This window comes from Peromyscus californicus, unplaced genomic scaffold, assembly GCF_007827085.1.
Source record: "Peromyscus californicus insignis strain IS unplaced genomic scaffold, ASM782708v3 Scaffold_4__1_contigs__length_199733344, whole genome shotgun sequence".
NCBI lineage: Eukaryota > Metazoa > Chordata > Mammalia > Rodentia > Cricetidae > Peromyscus > Peromyscus californicus.
In genome coordinates, this window is record NW_026294562.1 from 176,025,952 (window position 1) to 176,048,833 (window position 22,882).

At 52.2% G+C, this 22,882-nt stretch overlaps 2 protein-coding genes across 3 annotated transcripts; one reads left to right on the top strand and one right to left on the bottom strand.

Moving 5' to 3' along the window:
* Positions 1-41: 41 nt before the first annotated feature.
* Nup62 (nucleoporin 62) lies at positions 42-18,647 on the bottom strand. The gene is made up of 2 exons (XM_052714074.1): positions 18,429-18,647; positions 42-2,379 (listed from the first exon to the last, which is right to left on the bottom strand). Exon 2 carries the CDS (start codon positions 2,301-2,303, stop codon positions 750-752), a length of 1,554 nt encoding a protein of 517 aa, XP_052570034.1. The 5' UTR covers positions 2,304-2,379; positions 18,429-18,647; the 3' UTR covers positions 42-749.
* On the top strand, positions 18,402-22,682 carry Atf5 (activating transcription factor 5). Of its 2 annotated transcripts, none has more exons than XM_052714077.1 (3): positions 18,402-18,513; positions 19,592-19,885; positions 21,435-22,682. In XM_052714077.1, the coding sequence occupies exons 2-3, from the start codon at positions 19,708-19,710 to the stop codon at positions 22,094-22,096; spliced, it is 840 nt and encodes a 279-aa protein (XP_052570037.1). In that variant the 5' UTR covers positions 18,402-18,513; positions 19,592-19,707; the 3' UTR covers positions 22,097-22,682. The 2 variants fall into 2 exon arrangements, with proteins under 2 accessions (XP_052570037.1, XP_052570038.1); XM_052714078.1 differs by lacking the exon at positions 18,402-18,513 and adding an exon at positions 19,161-19,404.
* The last annotated feature ends 200 nt before the right edge of the window (positions 22,683-22,882 follow it).

Genomic DNA, 22,882 nt, shown 5'->3' on the forward strand with positions numbered 1-22,882 from the left:
AGTCTTGGACCTTTCTTCATTACTTACGTTCACAGCAGGTCTGATTTCACAAAGTTTTCTTTATTTAGAAGAACAATATTTGATCAGGGACCACAAAGGCTACAGCAGAGTACAGGGAAATAAAACAGACCAGGACATGACGACTAGCCTTCAAGACCGTGACTAAGATAGATTTGACACTGGGATATCCAGAAGCAAATCTGCTCTCACTCTGGCCCCAAGGGCATCAGTCCTTGCCATAGGAGCCCACAATCTAGGGGTGAAAGAGGTAGCCAGCGCAAAACAACTGTTAGCTCAGTGTGCCTTGGTGAATCTACTTTGTGTGGCAGAAGCTCGAGGACACGGGCTAGATGGGAGCTGGAGAGGTGCAGAAACCTTGGTCTTTCAAACCCACCATGTCTCCATCCCAGGTAAATGTCTTGGCCAGCATCTCCTTTGGAGTGCTCTGTCCCCACTGGCACAGCCATTCTGGAGTGGCTGAGTCAGGATGAGCTGGACGAATCAGAACTGAAGCTGCCGTGAGGCAGCACTGAATTCAACACTTGCCCTTGTTCTTTAAATGCTAGCCCAGAGCTCAGTGACATTCATGCCTGGCTCCAGAGCACATAGGTTACATCAATGAGCGCCATGCCTGGTACAACTTCTGCTAACTGGAAGTCAAACCAAAGAACTTTTCTCTCAACAGCACACCCACCCAACAGAAAGCCAGCATCCCTGTAACCCAAGAAGGCCCTCCCATTCATGCAGGGCTAGTCGAAGGCAATGCGCAGGCTGCGCTCCTGCTCCTTGCGGCGGCCCTCACATACACGGCTGGCCTCTTCCACCCTCCTCTGCAGCAGGGCAGAGCTCTGGTCCACCCACTGAAGGGAGTCCATGTGTGCGTTGAGGATCTTGCAGATTTGCTGCAGTGGGTCGCTGGTGTCTGCAGGGCCACCAGCCATGTTCAGGTGCTCGATGATGTCCTTGAGGTCCTGTGCCATGCGCTTGAGCTGGGCATCGATGTTCTCAGCCAGCTTGAAGGTCTTCTCACGCTCCTCGTCGGCATGCTGAAGGTAGATGGTACCACTCTGCTCCTTCACTGACTCCTCCAATGGGCTCAGCAGGTCCTCCAGCTCCTTCTGCTGTGATAGGATGAAGTCCAGCTCCTGATCCAGTCGCTTCTGATCCAGCTTCACCTTCTCCACCTCGCGGTGCAGACTGGTGATCTTCTCCCCATTCTCAATCAGTGTGCGGTCCCAGGCATTGACCTGTGTGGCCTGCTGCAGGAAGTGCCGCTCCTGATCCTCCAGCTCCAGGCTCCACTTGTTGATCAGGCTTTCCAGCTGTGCGTAGGTCATCGCAGGACTTGTGGTAGTCCCAGCTGCTGTGCTGGAGCCAGGCAGAGAAGTCCCAGTAGTGGCCACACTACCGGGGCCAGTTGGCACCAAGGGTTTCAGGCTCAAGGCAAAGCCAGCAGTGGCAGCAGAGGAGGTGGTGGTGGCAGTGGTGGTGCTGGTGGTGGAGGTGCCGGGAGCTGCTCCAGGGGCCTTGAGGCTGAAGCCCAGAGCTCCAGCACCAGGAGTGGCTGCAGTTGTCACCGGAGCTGAGAGGGACAGCACTGTAGCACTGGATGAGGCAGGAGCAGGCGCTATGGAGGCAAACAGTGTGGACCCTGTGCTGGTGGTGGCAGCAGTGGGTGCAGCAGCAGCTGGCTGTGCCGCTCCTGCGGTGGTGGTCACCAGCGTGGCTGGAGTGAAGGGAGAGCCAGACAGTGCTGTGGGTTGGGCTGAGCTACCCACAGAGCCAATGCTGAAGCCAGACGCTCCAGGCTGGGATGCATTGCCACTGGTGAATGAGAACCCCGTGGAGCCAGTAGATGGAGCAGAGGTGGTAGAGGACCCAAAGACAAAGCCAGTGGGGGCTGTCCCCTGGCTGGAGGTGCCAGCACTTGAGATGGCATTGGTGAGGGTGCTACTGCCAAGCCCAAAGCTGCCAGTGTTGGCTGTAGCGGATGTGGCAGCTGTGTTACTCAGGTTGGGTTTTGGGGTGCTGATCCCCAGGGAGAAGCCAGTTCCTCCAGAAGCAGGCGTTGTTCCAAAGTTGAATCCTGGGGTCTGTGTGGTTGGGGTCTGTGTGGTGAGTGAGAAGAGGCCAGTGGAAGGGGTGGTTGCGGTTGGCTGGCTGGGAGTCCCAAAATTAAACCCTCCAGTGCCGGAAGTAGAGAAGGAAAAACCAGTGGCAGCTGTGGTGGTTGCAGTCTTCGCAGTGCCAAATGTAAAGCCGCCAGCAGGGGCCCCGGTGCCTCCAAAGTTAAACCCACTCATGGCTGTGGAATCTCCAGGTGGCAGCTACTCCGACTCTGGGGCAAATCCGTCAGCGTCTGCAACCTTGGGGAGGTTTCTAGAGCAGAGGAAGTGACATGGTCAGATGGTAGTTTGGGACAGGTAAGCTCAGTGGTGTGGAGGGTAGCGGGCTGGATACAGAGCTGGCAGCAGCCCTGCCTCTTCCTTTGCTAAACTAACAAGCTCCAGTAAACCAACTGGAGTTCAGTACTCCTGGACATGTGCAGCTTCCACTACCAGGGAGGAGGTCTGAGGCAGTCAAGAAGGCACTCTAGTGAGTGGGACCAGGGCACAAGGAACACCCGCACGACCAGTTCTTCCAGGCTGCCAGTACTCGCCCTTGATTCGTGGGGCAGAGTAGGCCCGGGAACTGGGCCCTCTTAACTCGGGGTGGGCATGAGAGCCCATCCAGTGCTCAGGGATAAATAGAGACCCAGATCAGCCAATCAGATGTCATCTGGGGTTCTCCTCTAGGTGGAAGCGAGCAGTCGCCACCAGTGATGAGCCCAAGGGACAAAGGGAAGAGGGAAAAGAGCACTCAGTAAGCCAACAGCACCACAGTCCACCCCACTTAGAGTGCTGGATTTCTGCAAGTTCTAACTGAAGCAGCTCCAGGCAACGGCACCCAGCTGCTGTTCCTAAAGCTTATGTGGTGAGGAAGTTGGCAGGGAGCGCTGCAGGCACCACCTAGGAGGTTAAGATTTTTGTCCCACCAGCACTATGGAGGTAGCTGGAAAGCTGTGTCACCTCCCCAGGCCCCAGCAGATGGTGAGACAGAAGCTGGTACAGGGGACCTGATGGAGTCACAGGGCACTTCCCCTATCCTGGTGTGGGACAGTGAGACAGAGATGCAAAGTCGAATATTTCATACAATACCACAGACACACATTCCATGTGGAATAAAGTGCAGCCGAGTGGACCCTTCAGAGCTGTGTGACCCCTGCTGTGGCCTCTTGAGGCGATAGGCACCCCATCCCTTTTGTGGGCAGCACTGCCCAAAGGCTCATTCCACAGCAGAGAAGCACCACAGCTTCCAAACTGGGTGTGGTAATGACACGTCTTTTTCGTTATTATCTATCTTTTGAGAGAGAGATTCACTGGGACCCTACAACTCGCCAATTAAGTTAGGCAGGCGAGCCGGCCAGAAAGCTCCAGGGACCCACCTGCCCACACCTCTCCTGCACTGAGATGCTAGCACTGGCCACTATGTCCAGCTTTCATGGGGGTGCTGGGGATTGACCTCAGGTCTTCATGCTTGTGTGGTAATCACTCTATTGATCAAGCCACCCCCCAGCCACTGACATTTTGTTCTCTGGGACAGGGTCTCACTATGAAGCTCAGGCTAGCTTCAACCTTACAATCCTTTTTGCCCCAATCTTTCCAATGTAGGGATTATAGGCACATACTGTCGTACCCTCCCTTGCCTGCTGTTCTGAGGCCCTAAGTCCATGGCAGGCTGTGATAACAGCCGGAGGAAATAAACACAGATGTCAAGTGTAGCAGACCCGAGTGACCCAGTCCCCCTCTCAACATTAACAAGAACATTAAGCCCCTCTGAGCTCAGTCCCTGCCTCAGCAAAGTGGGGTGGCACCTAGGGTGCTGAGCAGCTGATAGGAAGACATGATTTGGGGTGCTCTCTGTCCCTGTGACATTTTCAGAGTAAGAAGGCGGCTTGTGGGTAGTGCCAGAGCCCAGCTATGAAGCTCTGAAGAAGACCCAGTGTGGCTAACCTCGGGTTTACTATGAATTTAGTCTGTGGCCCTGGTCAGTGAGTCATCAGGCCGTGACAAAGAACCACAACAGCAGTCCCGAGGCTTCTGGGCAGCAGCCCCTGCCCTACTTTGGAGACAGCACCATGTGGTATTCTCCTTCCTTGGCCCCACAGCAGTCCTGGGAGAGATGCGTTTCTGGACAGTGCACAGAAGGGAGATGGGACTCAGGAGGAAGCAAAGTCGTGTTCCATTTTCCTTCACTGAAAACAGCTAAGGCCTGCTCTGAACTCTGGTCCTGCCCCTTGAGCTTACAGGAGCTTCTGGGGAAGGAGTGTTATTTCACTCTGAAAAGGGCATAGCAGGTCCACTGGAGCCCTGTTAGCACCCAGACAACTCTGGCACGACAGAGACTTCCTCACTGGTGAGCACCTGGACTGGATGAGTTAAAGCTGCCCACGCACCCAATCAACCATGCTTCATACCTCAGTTCTTAAGAACTCAGTGGAAAGCTTTTGCTATTAGTAAACTGCAGCTGAGAATTCTCATTTACAGAAAGTTTGTAGTTACTAAAAAAAAACTATGTCAAGTTTTCCATGCTAAGGTGTTGTGACACTGTTTAAAGTCACCAGCTCAGACCACAGTGCCAGGACATATGGCGGGAACCCAAGTTCCTGGAATAGGTACCCACTAGTCTGTGCTAATGTGACTTATGGTAGTGTCAGAGACCACAGGGGTGACCCTCATGATTCAGGTGAGCTTCCCTGGTTTCAGGCACTCAGAGCCACTGGTACGTGGCTCTCCTGCCAGTCCATGACACAATCCTCCTGGGATGCTGATGGCTTGGCTACCCATACTGTCTCTGCTAGGACAGTTATCAGTATGCAGCACCATGTGTGAGGTCCGGGGACTGAAAGGAGAGGGCCACCCAAGTCCTGTCAAACACTGGGGGCCGGTGGTCTTGGTTACTGGCACCAGTGCTGACACAGCCACAGACGCCATGCCAATGACTTGGACGGTTTGTTTGTTTTTAGACGAGTTCTCACTATATAGCCTGGAACTCACCATGTACACCAGCTCAGAGGCCTGCCTGCCTCTGCTTCTACACCCTGGTACAGGGGCCTGACAAGTATGGGCTAAACTGGAGAGGAAGCTGGAAGCAACGTACTGGGAGGAAGGTGGGGTGATGAGCCAGGTCAGGAACTTGAACTGCTCTGGGGACAGAGATGAGCACAAGCCAGGGCCTGACTCCTTGAGCAAGTGATGACCCACTAAGTCTTGGAAGCCCTTTAGCTGTGGCCCGTCCATCTTCACCAGGGGAGAGGCTCCCAAGAGAGCCCAGGGGAAAGGAAGCAGCCAGCTCCTGGTAACAGGCTCACAACATGGCACATGGGCTAGACAGCCACACTGAGACAGAGGAGTAGCCTAGGCTGCTGCATTCTCCCCAGCCCTCAATCACCAGCCTTCTTCCCAGTTCCACAACCTCCTTCCACCCATGTCTTGGTTAGTTTTCTGAGCCATGCTGGCTGCCTTGCTCCTGCCTCCTGAGTGCTGGGATTTCTGATGTGAGCCTTAATGGCAGTGGAAGGTCCTTCGTGCTTCCCGATCATCTGTGTGCTGACTCACAGCCGGCCTGCCAAAGTCACTCGTACTACTTTTCACACTCAACACTACCCTAAGCAAGATGGCTACCAAGCAGGGAATTAGGGCTTGTCCTCTGAACCCAAGTGGTGAAGCACAAACAAATTCCACCTGCACACTTATCCACACGAAAGCTGAGCACTCACTGTGGTAGCAGTGCTGTGTCAAAGCAACAGGTATCACTAGCATGTGCTAGAAGAAGTGTGTGCCTTATGTGGCTAAAGGACTTGACAGACACAAGATGAGCTCAAGATGGAGATAGCTCTGGATGACCCATCTGTACCCAAGGCTATCACACAGGTCCCTCAGTAGAGTGTTGTGGGATATTACTTTAAGATGTGTTGCGTTCTTTTATGTTGCATTTGTTTAACTCTGGGAAGCTGTGTTACTGTGCCTGTCTAAAACACCTGATGGTCTACTGAAGAGCTGAGTGGTCAATAGGTAGGCAGGAGAGGGACAGGCTGTGCTGCCAGGCAGAGGGAGTGAATGTATAGGAGAAATCCAGAGAACAGAGAAGAGCGAGGGGGGGGGGAGAGAGAAGAGGAGAAGAGGACTTCAAGGGCCAGCCACCCAGCCAGCCACGGAGTAAGAGGTTAAGAGAGGTATATAGAATAGAGAAAGGTAAAAGCCCAGAGACAAAAGGTAGATGGGATAAGTTAAGAAAAGCTGGCTAGAAACAAGCCAAGCTAAGGCTGGGCATTCATAAGCAAGAATAAGTCTCCGTGTATTTATTTGGGAGCTGGGTGGTTGGCCCCCAAAGAGCAAAGAGTAAAACAAACAAAACAAAACAAAACCAACCAACTACAGAGGAGGAAGAAGAGGTCACAAGCCAGGAAGCTGGGTCACAATGGTGTCACTCCATTTGTGCTGGTTTGACCCATGTGGTCAGTGAGTCACCGGAGGGAACCGAGGAGAGGCCATGTGCAGAACAGAGCTCATTTAACAAGAGGCACAGTTGGGAAGTCTAGTGTGGGATCAAGAAGAAGCTGGAGATGGGGGTGGGGGGTGGGGGCGCGGGCCATGCACATGAAATGTTCAAGAGTCAGGTGTGGATGCTGCTTCACCGGGGCTATATATCTTCATATGCACAGTAAGCACTATCCACCAAGAGACCTCAGCAGCAATAAGCTATCTGTGACAGACTGACCAAGGATGATGGCATCTGTTTGTTTTGTTCTGGGCAATTATGTAAGTGCTCATGGCTAGTCTGAACAAGAGCGAGATCCAGGAAAGGCGCAAAGCTACACAGAGAAACCCTGTCTCGGGGAAAAAAAAAAAAAAAAGAGCTGCATGTAACTGCATGTTACATCACAGTACTAGCCAGAGCACCACTCAACAGGCTCTGGAACCTTCCTGAGTGGAAAACAGGATCAAAGAGGGTATAGGCTGTAACTAACCTCTTCAAGGGAATACAGCAGAGGCCCAGGCCAGCCATACAGTGGAGATGGAAGCCCCGAGGGCATCTTACCCCAGACTCCTGCTGCCCCCCAGTCCTGGCCCCGGGATCTGAGTCTTAAGGTTGCCACCGTACCTCAGGTTTTCCATCTGAAAAAGTAGGGTATTAAAGAATGAATGAAGATCAGATCCCCGTCAGGTGCTAGCTGGGGAAAAAAACTTAACAGGTTTTGTTCTGGCATACAGCCAGTGGCCACCAGGTGGTGCTATGACAATGCAGAGCCAGGGAAGGACTGGACAGCAGCTAGCTCTCCGAGGGAACCTTCTGGTGCAGGACAGTTAATAGTTTTAAGAACTCCAACAATATGGACATAGTGGCACACGCGTGTACTTGCTAGCACTTAGAAGGTGGAATCAGGAGGAACAAGGGCTCAAGGTCTGCCAGCTACACAGTGAACTTGAGACCAGCCTAGACTACATGAGATCATGTCTTTAAAAAAAACAAAAATAGGGTGCTTGCTCTTCTGCTGCTGCTTTTGTGAGTGGAACACCCTTCTAACCAGAAGTTTTGCCTTGCTGAGACAAAATTAAAGTCTGCAGGAAAAGATTCATGGCAGGACCAAAGGTCACCAGAGAGGGAAGGAGGAGAGAAGGCAGAGGCAAGAAAGGGGGGAACCTGGGGTTTGGAGAGATGGCTCAGTAAGGTTAAGAGCACTGGCTGCTCTTCCAGAGGACCTGAGTTCAATTCCCAGTAACCACATGGTGGCTCACACCTGTCTGTAACTCCTGTTCCAGGGGATCCTACACCCTTACAGGGGATCCTACACCCTTACGTGCAGGCAAAACACCAATGTACATAAAATAAAAATAAAATTAAAAAGAGATGGAGGGAAACTGATCTCTGGGAGGCTGGGCCACACCGACCCCCACAACGTGACCCCCACAAAGTGCCACGTCTCCTTGGAACCAAACCAGCCCACTGCCTTTCTCATGGAAGAAAATCCTCTAACCCTCGGGGAACAAATCAGCTCCACGTTTCCTTCAGTGCAAAGCAGGCAGTGCCTTCTAGCTGGGAAGGGCTGAGGCAACCTGTGTAGATGGCCAGAGCAGAGCGGAGACCAGATCCAGTGGGAGACCCAGTCTCAATCAGGTGGAGGAAGAGACCCCACATGGACCTCTGTCCTCTACAAGCATGTGTAACAGGCGTTTTGGATCGCCAGCCCCTGAATCATGACACGAAGACTTAACAATTATGGATGCTTGGCCTTCGCTTAGGCTTGTTTCTAGCTAGCTTTTGTTTGTTTGTTTTTCTTTAATTTGAAGTAACCCTCCAGGCAGTGGCCCGCGTCTTTAATCCCAGTACCCGGAAGACAGAGCCAGGCAGATCTCTGTGAGTTCGAGGCCAGCCTGGGCTACAGAACGAGATCCAGGACAGGCACCAAAACTACACAGAGAAACCCTGTCTCGAAAAATCAAATTTAAGCAACCCATTTCTATTAATCTATGTGCTGTCCTGAGGCACACTTACCTCAATCTGCTTGCCTGTCTGTCTGGCCCTCTGCTGTTGGCCTGTGGCTGTCTGTCTGGCTCCCCTTTGCTCTCTGCCCACCAGCACTGCCTATCCCTCCTCTGCCTAGCTATTGGCTGGTCAGCTTTTTATTAGACGAATCAGGTGCCTTAGGCAGGCAAGGTGTAACAGCAACACATCCTTATATAGTTAAACAAATGCAGCATAAACAAAAGCAACACATCTTTACATAGTTAAATATTCTATTCCACAACAAGCATGTGCACTCCCCACATCCAGTGGTTTGATCACATGGCTTAGTTCAATACTACAGTACTGGTCCCAAGCCACCACTGACCCAGGCTGTCACCTATGCTTCTGTCTAGGGTCTCTTGAATGGAGACCTGGCCTAGAATTTACGGATTCTGCTGCCCTGGGTGTTGGGATCACAGGTCAACACCACCATACCCAGTTTTTCCAGAAAGTTTCTAAACATGTAGGCAAGCACCATTCTGCACTTTCCCTGTCCAAACACAACAAGTTGTGTGACCTGAGTTCCACTTGTAGGACTCATAAGGCAGAGAAAACTGACTCCTAATAGCTGCCCTGATTTCCTCATGCACACACGTGTGCACCCACATAAAATAAAAATGACTTAAAAAAAAAAGGCTGCTACTCAGTATCATTTTTTCCCCCTGTATTCATCTCAGAAATTCCAACCTGCTGTACTGTGATTATGTGTTCCCCAAGATGACAATGCCATCCATGTCACCATGAGGACTAAGCACAGCACCCACCTTGGAGACCAGTAGTACCCCACTGACTTCAAGGTTTGTATGCATGACCTGACTGAGGCACACAAAGCACCACACAGACGCGACCTGAACACAAACTCTGCCTGACCTATATGCTAAGTGTCGAGGGGTGGGAGGGATTTTCTGAGGCCCTGGAGAAGGCTCAGGAGGTTGGTTTGAATTCTGGAAGGTAAGGAAAGGGGGAAGAAAGAGGGCCATCACTCATTCCTTTTCCTTCCTCACTCCCTAGCCAGCAGACACCCAGCTATCACCGTATTTCCTTCCCATACGTGCACTGCTAAGACTTTTCCATCATGTCAAAGTAAAGGAAAAAAAAAAAAAAAAGGGCCAAGAAAATCTAGAGGTCAACACCAGTTCTGACGACAAGATCTGGTCTCAAGCAGTAACAACAATAGAGGAAGACACCGTCTGAAGCGGGTACAGTCTCTTCCTGGGTAGAGGAAGGCCATGAGGCTTTCAGAGGCACTGACTAAATCCTGTCCCTGTGTGTGTCTAATGACTGCATCCGTAGCTCCTCAGCCTTCTCCCTCCTTCCTCCAGAGGAAACTTTCTGTACCTCAGAAGTCAGTTCACAGCTAATTAGTAATTACATCCTCCCTCACTCCCTAGGGCCTCCACCAGCTCAAGTGACAAACAGACACCAACCCCCACAAACTTAACCAGCTCATCTACCAGGAGCCTATAGTAGAGGGGGTTAAAGGAAAAGTTTTTGAGATAGAGTCCTGCCATTGGCTAGGATGAACTTGAACCCCAGGTTTAAGCAGCAATCCTTACAGTGCACACCACCCACCTAGTTCTCAAGTAGGGTTCTAGAAGTACCTTTTGAGACTGAATCTTGCTACAGGGCATACAGTGGCCCCATTAAAGTCACAGGTGTTGTCTAGTGTCTGCTCCTACTCATTTGAAGCACAGTTTCTCTCTTGCACTGAAAAACTCCTTCTTCTGTGCCCAACCCCATTTTTAATTTTGTTTTGATAGGGAAACATAAAACTCAAAATTCTCTCCTGCTTTCACCTCCTGCAGCCAACACACCTTGCCCAATGGTTCATGAGCGTAATCTAGCGTAATCTAGGGAGGCTGAGGCAGGAGGATTGCCTGGACTACATAGCAAGACAGTTTCAAAAAGGAAAAGGACTGGAGAGCTGGCTGAGGAGTTAAGAAGAACACGTATTGCTCTTGCAGAGGGCAGGAGTTGGTTCTCAGCACCCACAATAGGCGGTTCACAACTTCCTCTCACTACAGTGCTGGAGTTGCCCTCTGGCCTCCTTGGGCACAGCATCTCACAAAAGCTCTCTCTCTCTCTCTCTCTCTCTCTCTCTCTCTCTCTCTCTCTCTCTCTCTCTCTCACACACACACACACACACACACACACACACACACACACACACACACACAGAAACAAAGGAAGGAGTCCCACAGTGCTCTAAGAAGCTTCTGTAGCATTTCCCCTAGGGACAGATCTCATTAATCCTTGTGTGTGTGTGTGTGTGTGTGTGTGTGTGTGTGTGTGTGTGTGTGTGTGTCACAGACTATCTCTGTAAACCCACTTCCAGCTTGTTTTTCATCCAGCTGCTGTTACAGTCCACGGTTGGGACACATTTTACCCATTCACAACTGTCTGACAGACACTCAGGAAATTAAACATCATTATCCCCTCCAACAGGGCTGGGAAGCCAGTTGTTTCCAGGTGCATTTGGGGTAGGCTGCTAGTTGACTGTGGAGCACATGCTAGCTCCCTAGGACCAGCAACTGCACCTGGTAGCCTGCCACTCATCTGCTCTAGTCATCAAAGTCTCAGACATGCCCTCATCCATCAGAGGAGGCTCCAGGCCTTCCACACCCTACTGTACCAACACATTAACAATAAACACAAGCTGGCCACTCAACACCCATCACAGCAAGCAGGACAGACCTGTGTGGCCAACAAAGACAGCAAGGCACAGCTCAGCCTCCAACACCCAGTGTTAAACGAGATAAAGACATTGTTTGGCCAAGTCCATGTCTCTTCCAACCCAACTACTTCAAATCTCAAATGCCACCCAGAGCAAGGTTTTCCCAAGCAAAGTAAAACCACCCCTCCAGCCAACTACCTGTCCTCTAGAGCTGACAGCCAACAAGTGAGCTACAGGACAATACACTGACAAAACAATGCCAAGTTCTGCTAACAACAGTACCAGAAGCTCCAGGAGGTAGTGTCAGGCTTCCCCAGAGCATTGCTAAGGAAGAGTCCAGGAAGCTATTACAAGGGCCCACTGTTAAGGAAACGGAGCCAGTAGAGAAGCTAAGCTACTCAAGGTAGGAAGGGATGGTAGTCTCAGGTCACCACGTCACTTTAGGCAAATTCCTTGGGAATTTTCATCACTACTAGTCTCCTGAAAATCCATGACAGACCACAAAAAAACGTTCCATTTCACAACCACTAGGGTGGCCACAGAAGAGATGAATTGTGATGCTGTAGGGTGTGGCAGCCACTTTGTAAACAAAATGGAAGTGCCTTAAGGTCAGTTTCTTTCAACAAGGCACCCATGTCTTGGCACCACAACATAAGCTTGCCTTGCACATGTACCCCCAGGGCAATAACACCGTTCATTAGTTCGTCAAAACCAATCAAACGGACCTGACACGTCCATCCATGGAATATGTGTTAGCCTCACAAAGAGTAAGGAAGCCTGTCAAAGGGTATGCACATATTTCCAGCGCTTGGGAGGCTGAGACAGGAAGATTGCTCAAAGTCTGAGGTCAGCGTGGGCGCTACAGCAAGACCTTGCCTCTAAACAAACAAATAATGGGGGCAGGGGGAGAGGCAACACAGTACCAGCTCCGATTGGGAGTGAGTCCTAAGAGCAAAGACCAGTTGCTAGGCAGGCCAGCTGGGAGGAAATGGGCTGAAATGATCTGGTCATCTGAGTGAATACCAGGAAGTACCACAGAGTGCTCAGGGGCTCCTTTGTCACTATGCACTTCCCTAGCCCTTCTCTCAGCCAACAGTTTTCTGAAGAGGCAGTGACAGAAGGCAGGGCTCACCCAGGCTATATGGAATGGTTTCTCTGGGGATCGAGTGACAGCAGGCTGCAGGCCAAGGGCAGGGTGGCCTCCCACCCTCCCTTGCTGTAGCTCTGGGAGAAGAACCAGTGCCTTGTATGCCAAGAGGGCCCTATCACGGAACTAAGCAATACCCTTAGCCCTTTAAAAATTTTTGTTTTTGATAGTCTCAAAGTTGCCAGGGCCTCAAAATTAGCCACTCCAGCTGTCTCCACCTCCAAGAGCCAGGGTTACAAAGCCCGTGCCACCACCCTGTGTGAAGATCTCCCAGCAAATGAGGTGGGAACCTGTTACTGTCCCACCAAAGCCAAGAGAACTTCAGCAGCTGCCTGCTGAACCTCTCCTACAAGACATTCCTCCATTTCCACCCTACCCATCATAAGACACCTCTAGTCTTCCAGTCCCACATGACATCCCAGATCTGCTTAGGTGCCACTCTCAAATCTAACTCAGCAGAAACAGAGAGCACCTTCTGTCCCCACCTGCTGTGGATAGCCCTGCTAAGAAGACCTGGCATCCTGACCTCTCAGTGTCTCCCAGTGGGGTCTGCCCGTGAGGGGGCAGCAAGGAATCCAGAGCTCCTGAGGTCTTTACAGTGTGGCTCACACCTGTCTTCTCCCCTCGGTTCCTATCTGTTCCTGCAGGCCAAACTATTCTGCTGTGTTCAGGCCCAGTTATTTTCTTCTGTGATGAGGCACTCCTGCAGGCCATGGCAGGGCTCATGATGGTAACCCTAGCACTGTGGGAGTGCAAAGGGCTATAGCAATCCCTCTGACCCAGCTTGTGGCACAAAGCAATATCTCATGGTACTACCACCCAGGCAAGGCTGCAGAGAATATGACACACTATGATGATAGGACTACTGTGCATTATATCCCAATAGAGAGCAACCTTCAAAATAATCAAGCCAATATTATCTAACCAATCCCAGTAGAGCTCATGGACCCATTAGCATGCAACCCAGAGAAAGCCCCAGGTCACCACTGACCTCTGCTGACTGAAAGTCCCCTCACCTCTGTAGGAGGGAGGTGGATCTGTTGGGGCACAGAAGGCAGCTAAGGGGCAGAAAGGGTAAAGGACCCCTCCTAGCAGTCACTTGTCCCCATGCCCTGTCTGCAGGTCCCTCCCCACAAAGTTCTCAGCAACTCTGGAATTCGGTGTAGCCATAGAGAATGTAGACTTCAACACTCCACGCTAAAGCTCCAAGGGACCAGACACAAATTGGTGGGGAATTCAAGTTCTTCTCAAGTACTTGCTAATAGTCTAAACTTGAACCTCAGACAAAATCTAGACCTCCATATTCTCTATCAACTCAGCAGCTGCCCAGCTCAATCAGCAATCCCTTTCAGGTGTGATTGGGGTGCTCAAGAGGGCCCTCCTGTCCCTCTGGAACAGCTCAGTCCTGACGCCTGGGCCTGTTCACAACTAACCCTCTACCATCACTGCCCTGAAGTCGCCGCCGCCACTGTCCCTGTTTTCTTCACCAAGGTTCCAGGCACACAGTGATCAGGACCGGCTTCTAAGTTCCAGAACACTACAGTGTCAACTGCTCCCAGTCTCCCCTGGTCTTTCTCTCTATTTCAGGATAAGGGTATATATCTCTTAGATGACACAGGTGGAGAGGAAAGATGTGGCAGGTTGGATAATGGCCACCCAAGATTCATCCACACCAGTCCCCCATGGCCTGTGAACACTATCCCACTGGCAAAGCATTCTGTGTAGACAAGTTATATGAAGGCTCCTCCACGACTCAATCACCCTGGATTATCTGAGAAGGCCCAATGCGCAAACACAGGGCTTCTGTAGGGAAACCAGGAAGCTCAGAGGAAGGAGAAGCTGCCAGTGTGGAGGCAGACAGGCAGGCCTGAGAAATACAAGGGGCCACATCCTCAAAACGAGGCCACCTCTACATATCCGTATGGCCAGGAACCCTGGGAACCTCCAGAATTCTAAGGTGGCAAGTGTATGCTGTCCAAGTCTTTTAAGTTCCACCTGTCATAGCAGCAAGGGGGGATAAACCAGTACAGGTGACACCCACAATGCGGGAGCTGGCGCAGAAGCATGGGGCCAACTCGGTGGTGATGAGTTACAACGGCGGCCTCTGGAGAACTCTGAGCACCCGGCCACGTGGCACTGCCCTTTCCCCAGCTGAGCTGGCCTTGGCCTTCACGCCCTTGTTTGCCAGGACGCCCACCTCCAACCCCTGGCCCTGGCCTTAGTGACATAGCTTAACTTGCTCCCTAGCACTGGGTGGGGATTACGGCATTGCTGACGATGGGTGTGTGGGGGTGGGGGCCTTGGGGAGGATTCTGGGAAAGAACAGAGTCCTGACCTTGTCCTCTATGTACTGGAGGAGATGGTCATGTACACCGACATCCATCCGTTAGGCAGGTCAGAATGTACGAGTATGGTGGGGCAGGAAGGAAGCTACAGCAGACCTGAGCTCCTAGGAGAGCTTTCCCTGGCTACACCCTTAGTACCCAAGCATTACAGGGTGTGCTGATGAAGACTCATCACCGCCCTGGACCAGGTGGGTCCTCTTAGTCAGGAGACAGCCAGCTATGATGCCACATGCACTCATACTGTCAACTGACAGGCCGGTGTTCACCCTACTCTGCAGATGGAAACCAAGACACAAGCAGGCAGACCAACCCTTAGCCACAGGCACCAAAAAGCCCAAGCCTTTTCTATCACATAGGGCTGTTCCCTCAACTGGGAAACCAGGGCTTGCTGCAACAGTACAGGTAATGAGGGAAGCAGCTGGGTGGACAAGAACAAAGACATATAGGAAGTGTCACAATGAAACCTCTCTTTGCATACTAACCAAAAATTAAAAAGCAGATCAGGTAAAGTATGTTTCCTCTAGGGCAGGCTGGTATGGATAGCATCTAGCAACTGAAGCAAAGAACAAACCTAGGTAATGGTCTGGGTTTGAGGACTCACGGGACCCTGGCAGGGTGGGGAACCCTGCTCTATCAAGGACAACTGTGGCCATGCACAATTCTCTTCCCCTTTTCCTCAGTCTTGTTTTCCATAACCAAGTTAGGGGCCTCTGGGATGCCAGGCTTTCTTCTTAGCACAAAGCCCCAGATTCCCTGGGTTCTGCCCAGGCATACCCCTCCAAGTACCCCTCCCCACTGCTGCTCTGGGACTTCCTACCCAGGGCTTTGTTACCCGGGAGCTGTTGCCAGGTGCTCTGTGGCCCCCAGAGAATTCCCTCATCCCTTCCTATCCATCAGAGCCAGGGCTGATGCAACTGCCTGCAACCAGCCTCTTCACTCCTCAGCTCAGGCCCCTCCGCACCAGAAAAGAGTTCCAAGCAGCTCCACCCTTATTCCTGGCTCCCCACAGGACTTTGTGTTTCTGTGCTGTCTTTGCAACCTCTCTGATTATTCCAAGTTTACTTTAAAATACCAAATTTGCTGGGCGGTGTTGGCATGCCTCTGAGTTTGAGGCCAGCCTGGTCTACAGAGCAAGTTCCAGGACATCCAGGGCTACAAAGAGAGACCCTATCGCAAGAAACCAAAAATAAGAGCACCATGGGCACTGCAGCATAGTATAGTGTCTCAAAAATAAAACACCTATGGGAAAGGGACCAGGGAAGAAGCATGCAGGAAGCCCTTGGGTCTATCCCAGCATCACCTACAAAGGGTATGGTGCACACCTGTCATCTCAGCACTTGGGAGGTAAAGGCAAGAAGACTCAGTAGTGCAAGGCCATCCTACGCTACACAGCCAAGTTCAAGGCCAGTCTGGAATGCAAGAGACTCTCAAAACCAAACACACACACCCCTCTATGGGGTAGAGATGTAGCTCAGTAGAAGAGGGCTTGGCCTATTAAACACAAGGCATCCAAATTCAATCCCTAATGCATACCACAAGAAAAGGAAAATAAAAAGTGGAAGACGTGTGATATTCTGAAGGCATGCCAGTGGAGACAGGACACACCCACTTCTGTATTTGCAGCAGCCTTCCTCTCAGCAACCAGCTTAGGCACACTCCACACAGACTTACTACAGCCCCATAGCTGGCAAGTAGGACACAGTCTGAACACCAATCATGTGGCTACAGAACCCGTGCTCATACACTGGCAGCAGACAGAAGAGTGCTCACTCCAAGGGAAGATGGTCAGCTCCCAAGGCCTTCCTTCTTGTTATTTTCAAAATCAGCTTTGCCCACCTGCTTTTTTTTTTCTTTTACAATACCAGATGGAACCCAGGACCTCGAAAGCAGCACTCTACCACAGACCTACAACTCCAGCCCATTATAATTTTTTTTTTTGGTAAATTCCCTTGATGGGCTAAGAAACTCACTTTCTAGTCCAGGCAAGCCTTGGACTTTTGAAAAATTACACTCTTATTCAGGATTCAGGCATGCCACCACTCAAGTGCAGTGGAGGTCAGAGGACAACTTTCTCAGTTGCTTTTCTCCTCCGACCACGCATGTCCTGAGGACGGGTCTCAGATTGTCAAGTTCAGAGACTACCACTTGAGCGATCACTCAGCGACTCAGGCCTGGCCTTTAAATCTTTGCTTTCTTAAAAACACCTTGAACTCATGAGTCCTTCTGCTTCTATCTCCCAAACACTAGCATTACAGGTAAGCACCAACCCCAGTTTATGTGGTGCTGGAACAGAACCCAAGGTCCAAGCATTCTACTGAGCTCCATCTTCAACCCTCAATTTGGATCTGATTCAGTCTCTCAGCTGCTACAAATAGAGAGATACAGATGACCATGGTTCACGCATCAGCCTGGGAAGGCAACAGGGCTTCTTATACTAGGTGGAAAATAAACGTCCTATTTCAGACAGGGTAGGAGAAAATTATCTAGTGGGCTCAGCAAGAGACCAAGAACTGAAAGGAAGTCAGAGCAAGGGGCAAAGCAATGAACCATCCGATGAGAGCTAAGAGGTCAGCAGGGCTGAGCACCAGCCTGCAGAATGAGAACTAGTGGAAGATGGCAAAGAGAAACCTTGGGAGGTGGGCCACACACCATCAGATGAACGTTGGATGGCTAAGGGTCTGGGTGGAGAGACTGAGTTCACCCCAGGATTCTTTTTTTTTTTAAAAAAAAAAAGATTTAACTATTTATTATATATACATATTCTCATTACAGATGGTTGAGAGCCAACATGTGGGTGCTGGGAATTGAACTCAGGACCTCTGGAAGAGCAGTCAGTGCTCTTAACCACTGAGCCATCTCTCCAGCCCCCACCCCAGGGTTCTTAACTAAAACAAAATACACCGAATAGAAGAAGTAGGAGAAATGACTCAGCGGGTAAAGGCTGTCAAACATGGTGACCTGAGTTCCAGGTCTGGGACCCACATGGTGGGAGAACCGACTCCTGAGAGCTGTCCTCTAACCACCACACACATACACAATAAATGTGAAAAAAAATGTTGAACTAAGCGCCCTGTGATTAGGAATTCGTGGCCTATTTCCCATAGCTGCTCTATTTGTGCGCTTATACACCTATCTACAAACATTTTGGGGACATTATCTTGCTGTTCCTGCTTTCAACTCGGCCATGAAGCCTCAGCTAGCTTAAGCTCGCCATCCCACGACAGGCGCGACCCACGAAGGCTCTCAGGGGGAGAGATCGGTTGGGGACTGGTGGCAAATTCGCGAACCAGGGAGAGAGAACGAGAGAGGAGCTGGTTGCGGGTGTGGAGAGACGGGGTAGGATCCCATCAAACGAGGAGATCGAGCCCGAGCCCTCCGCATGAAGCATGCGTCCGGAGGGTCCGGGCGACATGGCGGGCCCGGGGTCGCCACCGCCCCGTCGGGGCCACGCGGGGGCGGGGCGCGGAGGGATCCAGGCGGCCCGCGCTGCGCCGCCCCCAGTATATTTGTCCCCAGGCCCCGGGGCCGCCTCATTCTCGATCCTCTCGGAACCATTTCTCCTAGCGCTCCCGCCACGCCGCCTCCGCCCGCTCGGCCTCCGCCATGGCTCTGTAGCCGTGATCCCGTCGTGCCCCGGCCCTGCTTCCGCGCTCACCGCGCCAGCACTCTCTGCTCCCACCGATCGTTCAGCCGAGGCCGCCGCCGCCGCCGCCGTCGCCTCTTCTTTCCGCAGCCATGGAGTGAGTAACCGCTCGCCCCTCCCTCTCCAACCGCCTTTCCCGCCCTTTCACAGAGCTCGCGGGGCTTCACGGGCCGACCTCGTGGGGGGTGGGGAGACGAAGAGCGAGGAACCACGGTCGCGCAGGCGCAGAAGAGGGGAAAAGGGTGCCCGGCGGGTCCGCTGAGCATGCGCACTTGGCTCGAGTCGTGGGGGAGGGTGTGCTTCCGGAGAGTTGGGGGGGGGAGTGGGGGAGGCTTAAGGTCGGCTCGCGCGCCTGCGCGCTACTTCCCAGCTCCTTTTCCTCCACTCAGAGGATGCGACCCACACCGTGTTGCGCACGCGCATTAGCCCACCCGAGGCCTGAACTACGAAGGGCAGCTGGTAGTTGGCTAAACATGCGCACTAGTGACGCAGCAATGGACGGCTTTCAAGGACTGAGCGTGCGCTTTGACGCTTGGCTAACAGGAGAAAGGAAGGGTGGGGTTTAGACAGCCCGGGGAGGCGCTGACTCAGGCCCAGCTCCCCTCCAATCAGGCACCTTCTAGGGCGGGGACTGGCTTAGATTGACAGGGAGGACAAGGCTTGGGAACGCCTTTAAGAGGGGGTGGAGCTAGGACCCCAGGGGCGGCCTCTGGGGACTTGCTAGTTGAGGGCGGGAACTGAGGGAGACAGGCGAGTGGGCGGGGCTTCGTGGAGTGTCTGCAGAAGTCACCTGAAATTTTGTGGGAAGAGTGGGGTTTGAGAGTGTGGCACTGATGAAGGGCCCAGGCGTGGCAGAGTTCCCCTGGGAACCCCTGTGGGGTCGGTGGACTATAAAGGGAATGTAACCTAGTGGAAATACTGATGCAGAAGGGACCTGGCTAGAAGAAAACTCCCCTGGGAGTCAAACTTTTTATGAGGAGGAGATGAGGTGGGTAGGAGGGGCTGGAGTAATCCCCTGGGGAAACGCTGGGCTTCTGTGCTGAGGCTCGGGAGTTCCCAAGAATTCCCTTGGGAATGTGTGGCTCTCTGGAATTTGGGGAGAGAAGGGAAGTGTGAGCGGCCTGTGGGTCAAACAGGCTTTGACCCACCCTCACCCCCTCCTGTCTCCCTCACAGGTCCTCCACCTTTGTCTTGGTGCCTGTCTTCACCCAGCTGAACAACCTCCCAAGCTGCCGCCCCACTGCTGGTGCAGCCTCCATTGCCCTCGGTGCCCTGCGCCTGCGCCGCAGCCATGTCACTCCTGGCGACCCTGGGGCTGGAACTGGACAGGGCCCTGCTCCCAGCTAGCGGGCTGGGCTGGCTCGTAGACTATGGGAAACTCCCCCTGGCCCCTGCCCCCCTGGGCCCCTATGAGGTCCTTGGGGGAGCCCTGGAGGGCGGGCTTCCAGGGGGGGGAGAGCCCCTGGCAGGTAAGAATGCTGGAGGTGGGGGAGGGGGCAGAAAAAGGGAAGAATTCATTCATTCACGAGATCAGTACTGAGGGCCTGCAGTGTGCCCAGCACGGTTGTAGGTGTTCAGGGTTCAGAGCAAGAGATCCCTAAGCTCATGGAACATCAGAAAACAAAAAAGAAGAAGTGGAAAACAGCACTGAGCTGAAAGTGATGGAAGACCTAGTTGAGAAGTCAAGTAGCCTTCTCCTTAGCATCTGAACTGAGGGCTAAGGGATGAGAAGAGAGGAGCCATGATAAGACGAGAGTCAGGGGCAGACATCATTCTCTTCTGACTGTATAACCGATGATTGGCCCAGACTGGGATTTCAGCAATTAATGAGTTGCTGCCCCTGGTGGCACAAGCCTGTCGGTCCCCCTGTTCAAGGGGCTTCTCATCCTCTTGAGCCCACAAGTTGCAGGCCAACCTAGGCTTCTCAAAAACAGAAAACAAGAATGAATAGATGGAATGTGAGTGAGAGAGAGAGAGAGAGACAGACAGACAGACAGACAGACAGAGCAGCACCCTGGGAGAGAGGCAGAAGGATCTGAAGTTTAAAACTGTCCTCAGCTACAGAGCAGGTCCAAGGCCAACTTGGACTACATGAGACCCTATCTTAAATAAATAAATAAATAAATAAATAAATAAATAAATAAATAAATAATAAAGTCGATGAGAGAAAACAGGTGGAGGGTGCCGTCCACCAGCCCTACAGAAAAGAGAATGATTATAGAAATAATAGCTGACTTTTGTTGGGTGGATCATTAGTTGGTTGACTGCTTCACTGAGTGGTTGGCTGATTATTTCATTGGTTAGTTGGTAAATTAATTGCTTGATTGGCTGACTTGATTGGTTGACTGATTTGACTCATTGGTTGGCTTATTGATTGATTAGTGAGTTAATTAGTTTATCAACAAGTTGTCTGGTGAACTGTTTGATTGGCTGATTGGTTGGTTGACTGGTTCATTGGTTAGTGGGTTAGCTGATTGTTGGCTGGTGAACTCTGGTTCACTGGTTCATTATCTACTTCATGGGTTACTTGGTTGGCTACTGAACTGGATGGTTGGCTGACTGGTTGGTTGCCTCATTCACTTTTAGTGGGTTAGTTGGTTGGTTGTTTGGTAAACTATGGTTGACTGGTTGGTTGGTTGGTTTGTTCATTGATTAATGAATTGGTTGCTTGGTTGATCGGCTGGTTTGTTGTGTGATTGGCTGGCTATTGGTGCCTGGTTTGTTGGTTTGTTGGCTGGTAGATTCTATGGCTCACTGATTAGTTGGTAAATTCATTGGTTAGTGGCTTGGTGGGTAAGCTAGTCGGTCTGTTGACTGCTTGACTAGTTAGTGGGTGTGGGTGTGTTGGTTGCCTGGCTCACTGATTTCTGCCCTGACTTACTGGTCTGCTGACAGATCTACAGATTTAATGGCTGGCTAGCTGGTCACTTGTCACACTGAGTGGATGGGACATGAGTGAGCATCAAGTGGGTAAAGGACAGACCTCAGGGGCCTTTTATGTCCCCCTTCCATCCTCAGGTGACGGCTTCTCTGATTGGATGACTGAGCGGGTTGACTTCACGGCCCTCCTCCCTCTGGAGGCCCCTCTGCCCCCAGGGACCCTCCCCCCACCCTCTCCAGCCCCCCCTGACCTGGAAGCCATGGCGTCCCTGCTCAAGAAGGAGCTAGAACAGATGGAAGACTTCTTCCTTGATGCCCCACTCCTCCCACCACCCTCCCCGCCACCACCAGCACCCTCCCTGCCCCTGCCCTTGCCCCTGCCCACCTTTGACCTCCCTCAGCCCCCTACTCTGGATACCCTGGACCTGCTGGCTGTCTACTGCCGCAGTGATGCTGGTCCAGGAGAGGCAGGCTTGGCAACCCTGCCTGTCCCCCAGCAGCCGCCGCCTCCTCTGGCCCCTCTGCCTTCACCGTCCCGCCCAGCCCCCTACCCTAGTCCTGCCAGCACCCGAGGGGACCGCAAGCAGAAGAAGAGAGATCAGAACAAGTCAGCAGCTCTCAGGTACCGCCAGAGGAAGCGGGCAGAGGGCGAGGCCCTGGAGGGCGAGTGCCAGGGGCTGGAGGCACGGAACCGGGAGCTCAGGGAGAGGGCCGAATCAGTGGAGCGGGAGATCCAGTACGTGAAGGACCTGCTAATCGAGGTGTACAAGGCCCGAAGCCAGAGGACCCGCAGCACCTAGGGTGCAGGTCCAGGCTGGAGGAGGGAGATCCATTATCCCTCTGCCTCCAGCTTTATTCCAACCCTCCCTTTCACTCTCCTATCCCATCCATGTGTGGATCTCCCCACCTACCCCCATTGTGGGTTATTTGGCTTAGTCAGTTTCTGTACCCCTTCAGTGCAACTGAGGAACCAGGGCCCTCAGGGAATTTGAGGATCCAGCCTGATCCCTGGTTTCTGGAGTCTAAAACAAGTGTGTTTTTCGCAGGTAGTCCTTAGTTGGGTGTGGGGGGTTGCCAGGCCTGGCATGGAGGTAAGGCAGGAAGCCAGTCAGAGTAGCTGTGCTGCTGAGGACTTTAGTCAGGGAGGGGGGTTTTAAGACAGGGACATGGAACACCAATGAGAAGGCAGCCAAGGGGAGGGAGCCAAGTCCTCAGAGCAGGAGATCCGCCGGCCAGGGGAGAGGAGGGTGGCTGTAGTGGGTAACTAGGGGTCATTTTAGCTCTGGAGAGAATCAGTGTTTTGTGAAGGTGTTGGGGAAGGGTTGCATCTAGTGGGGCTGATCATCCAGGGGTTATGGGCACAAATAAAGTGCAGAATTTCCTGTGGCCTGTGTGTCTTGTCTTGGAGAGGGGGTCTCAGGGAAGTCATAAAGCAACTGAGACTAATCCAAAGACTGAGACCAAAGCTGTACGGTATGTGCCCAGCGTAAGAGAAAGAAAGAAGTCACCACTGTAGTCCCAGCATTTGGGAGGCTGAGGCAGAAGGATTGCTGTAAGTTTGAGGTTGGCCTGGGCTACAGAGTGAG

Bases quoted from the DNA above. Each gene is read 5' to 3' on its own strand.
- Nup62 (XM_052714074.1), bottom strand. From the start codon at position 2,303: ATGAGTGGGTTTAACTTTGGAGGCACCGGGGCCCCTGCTGGCGGCTTT.
- Atf5 (XM_052714077.1), top strand. From the start codon at position 19,708: ATGTCACTCCTGGCGACCCTGGGGCTGGAACTGGACAGGGCCCTGCTC. The intron at 19,886-21,434 runs GTAAGAATGCTG...TTCCATCCTCAG, and splicing joins GGGGGGAGAGCCCCTGGCAG to GTGACGGCTTCTCTGATTGG.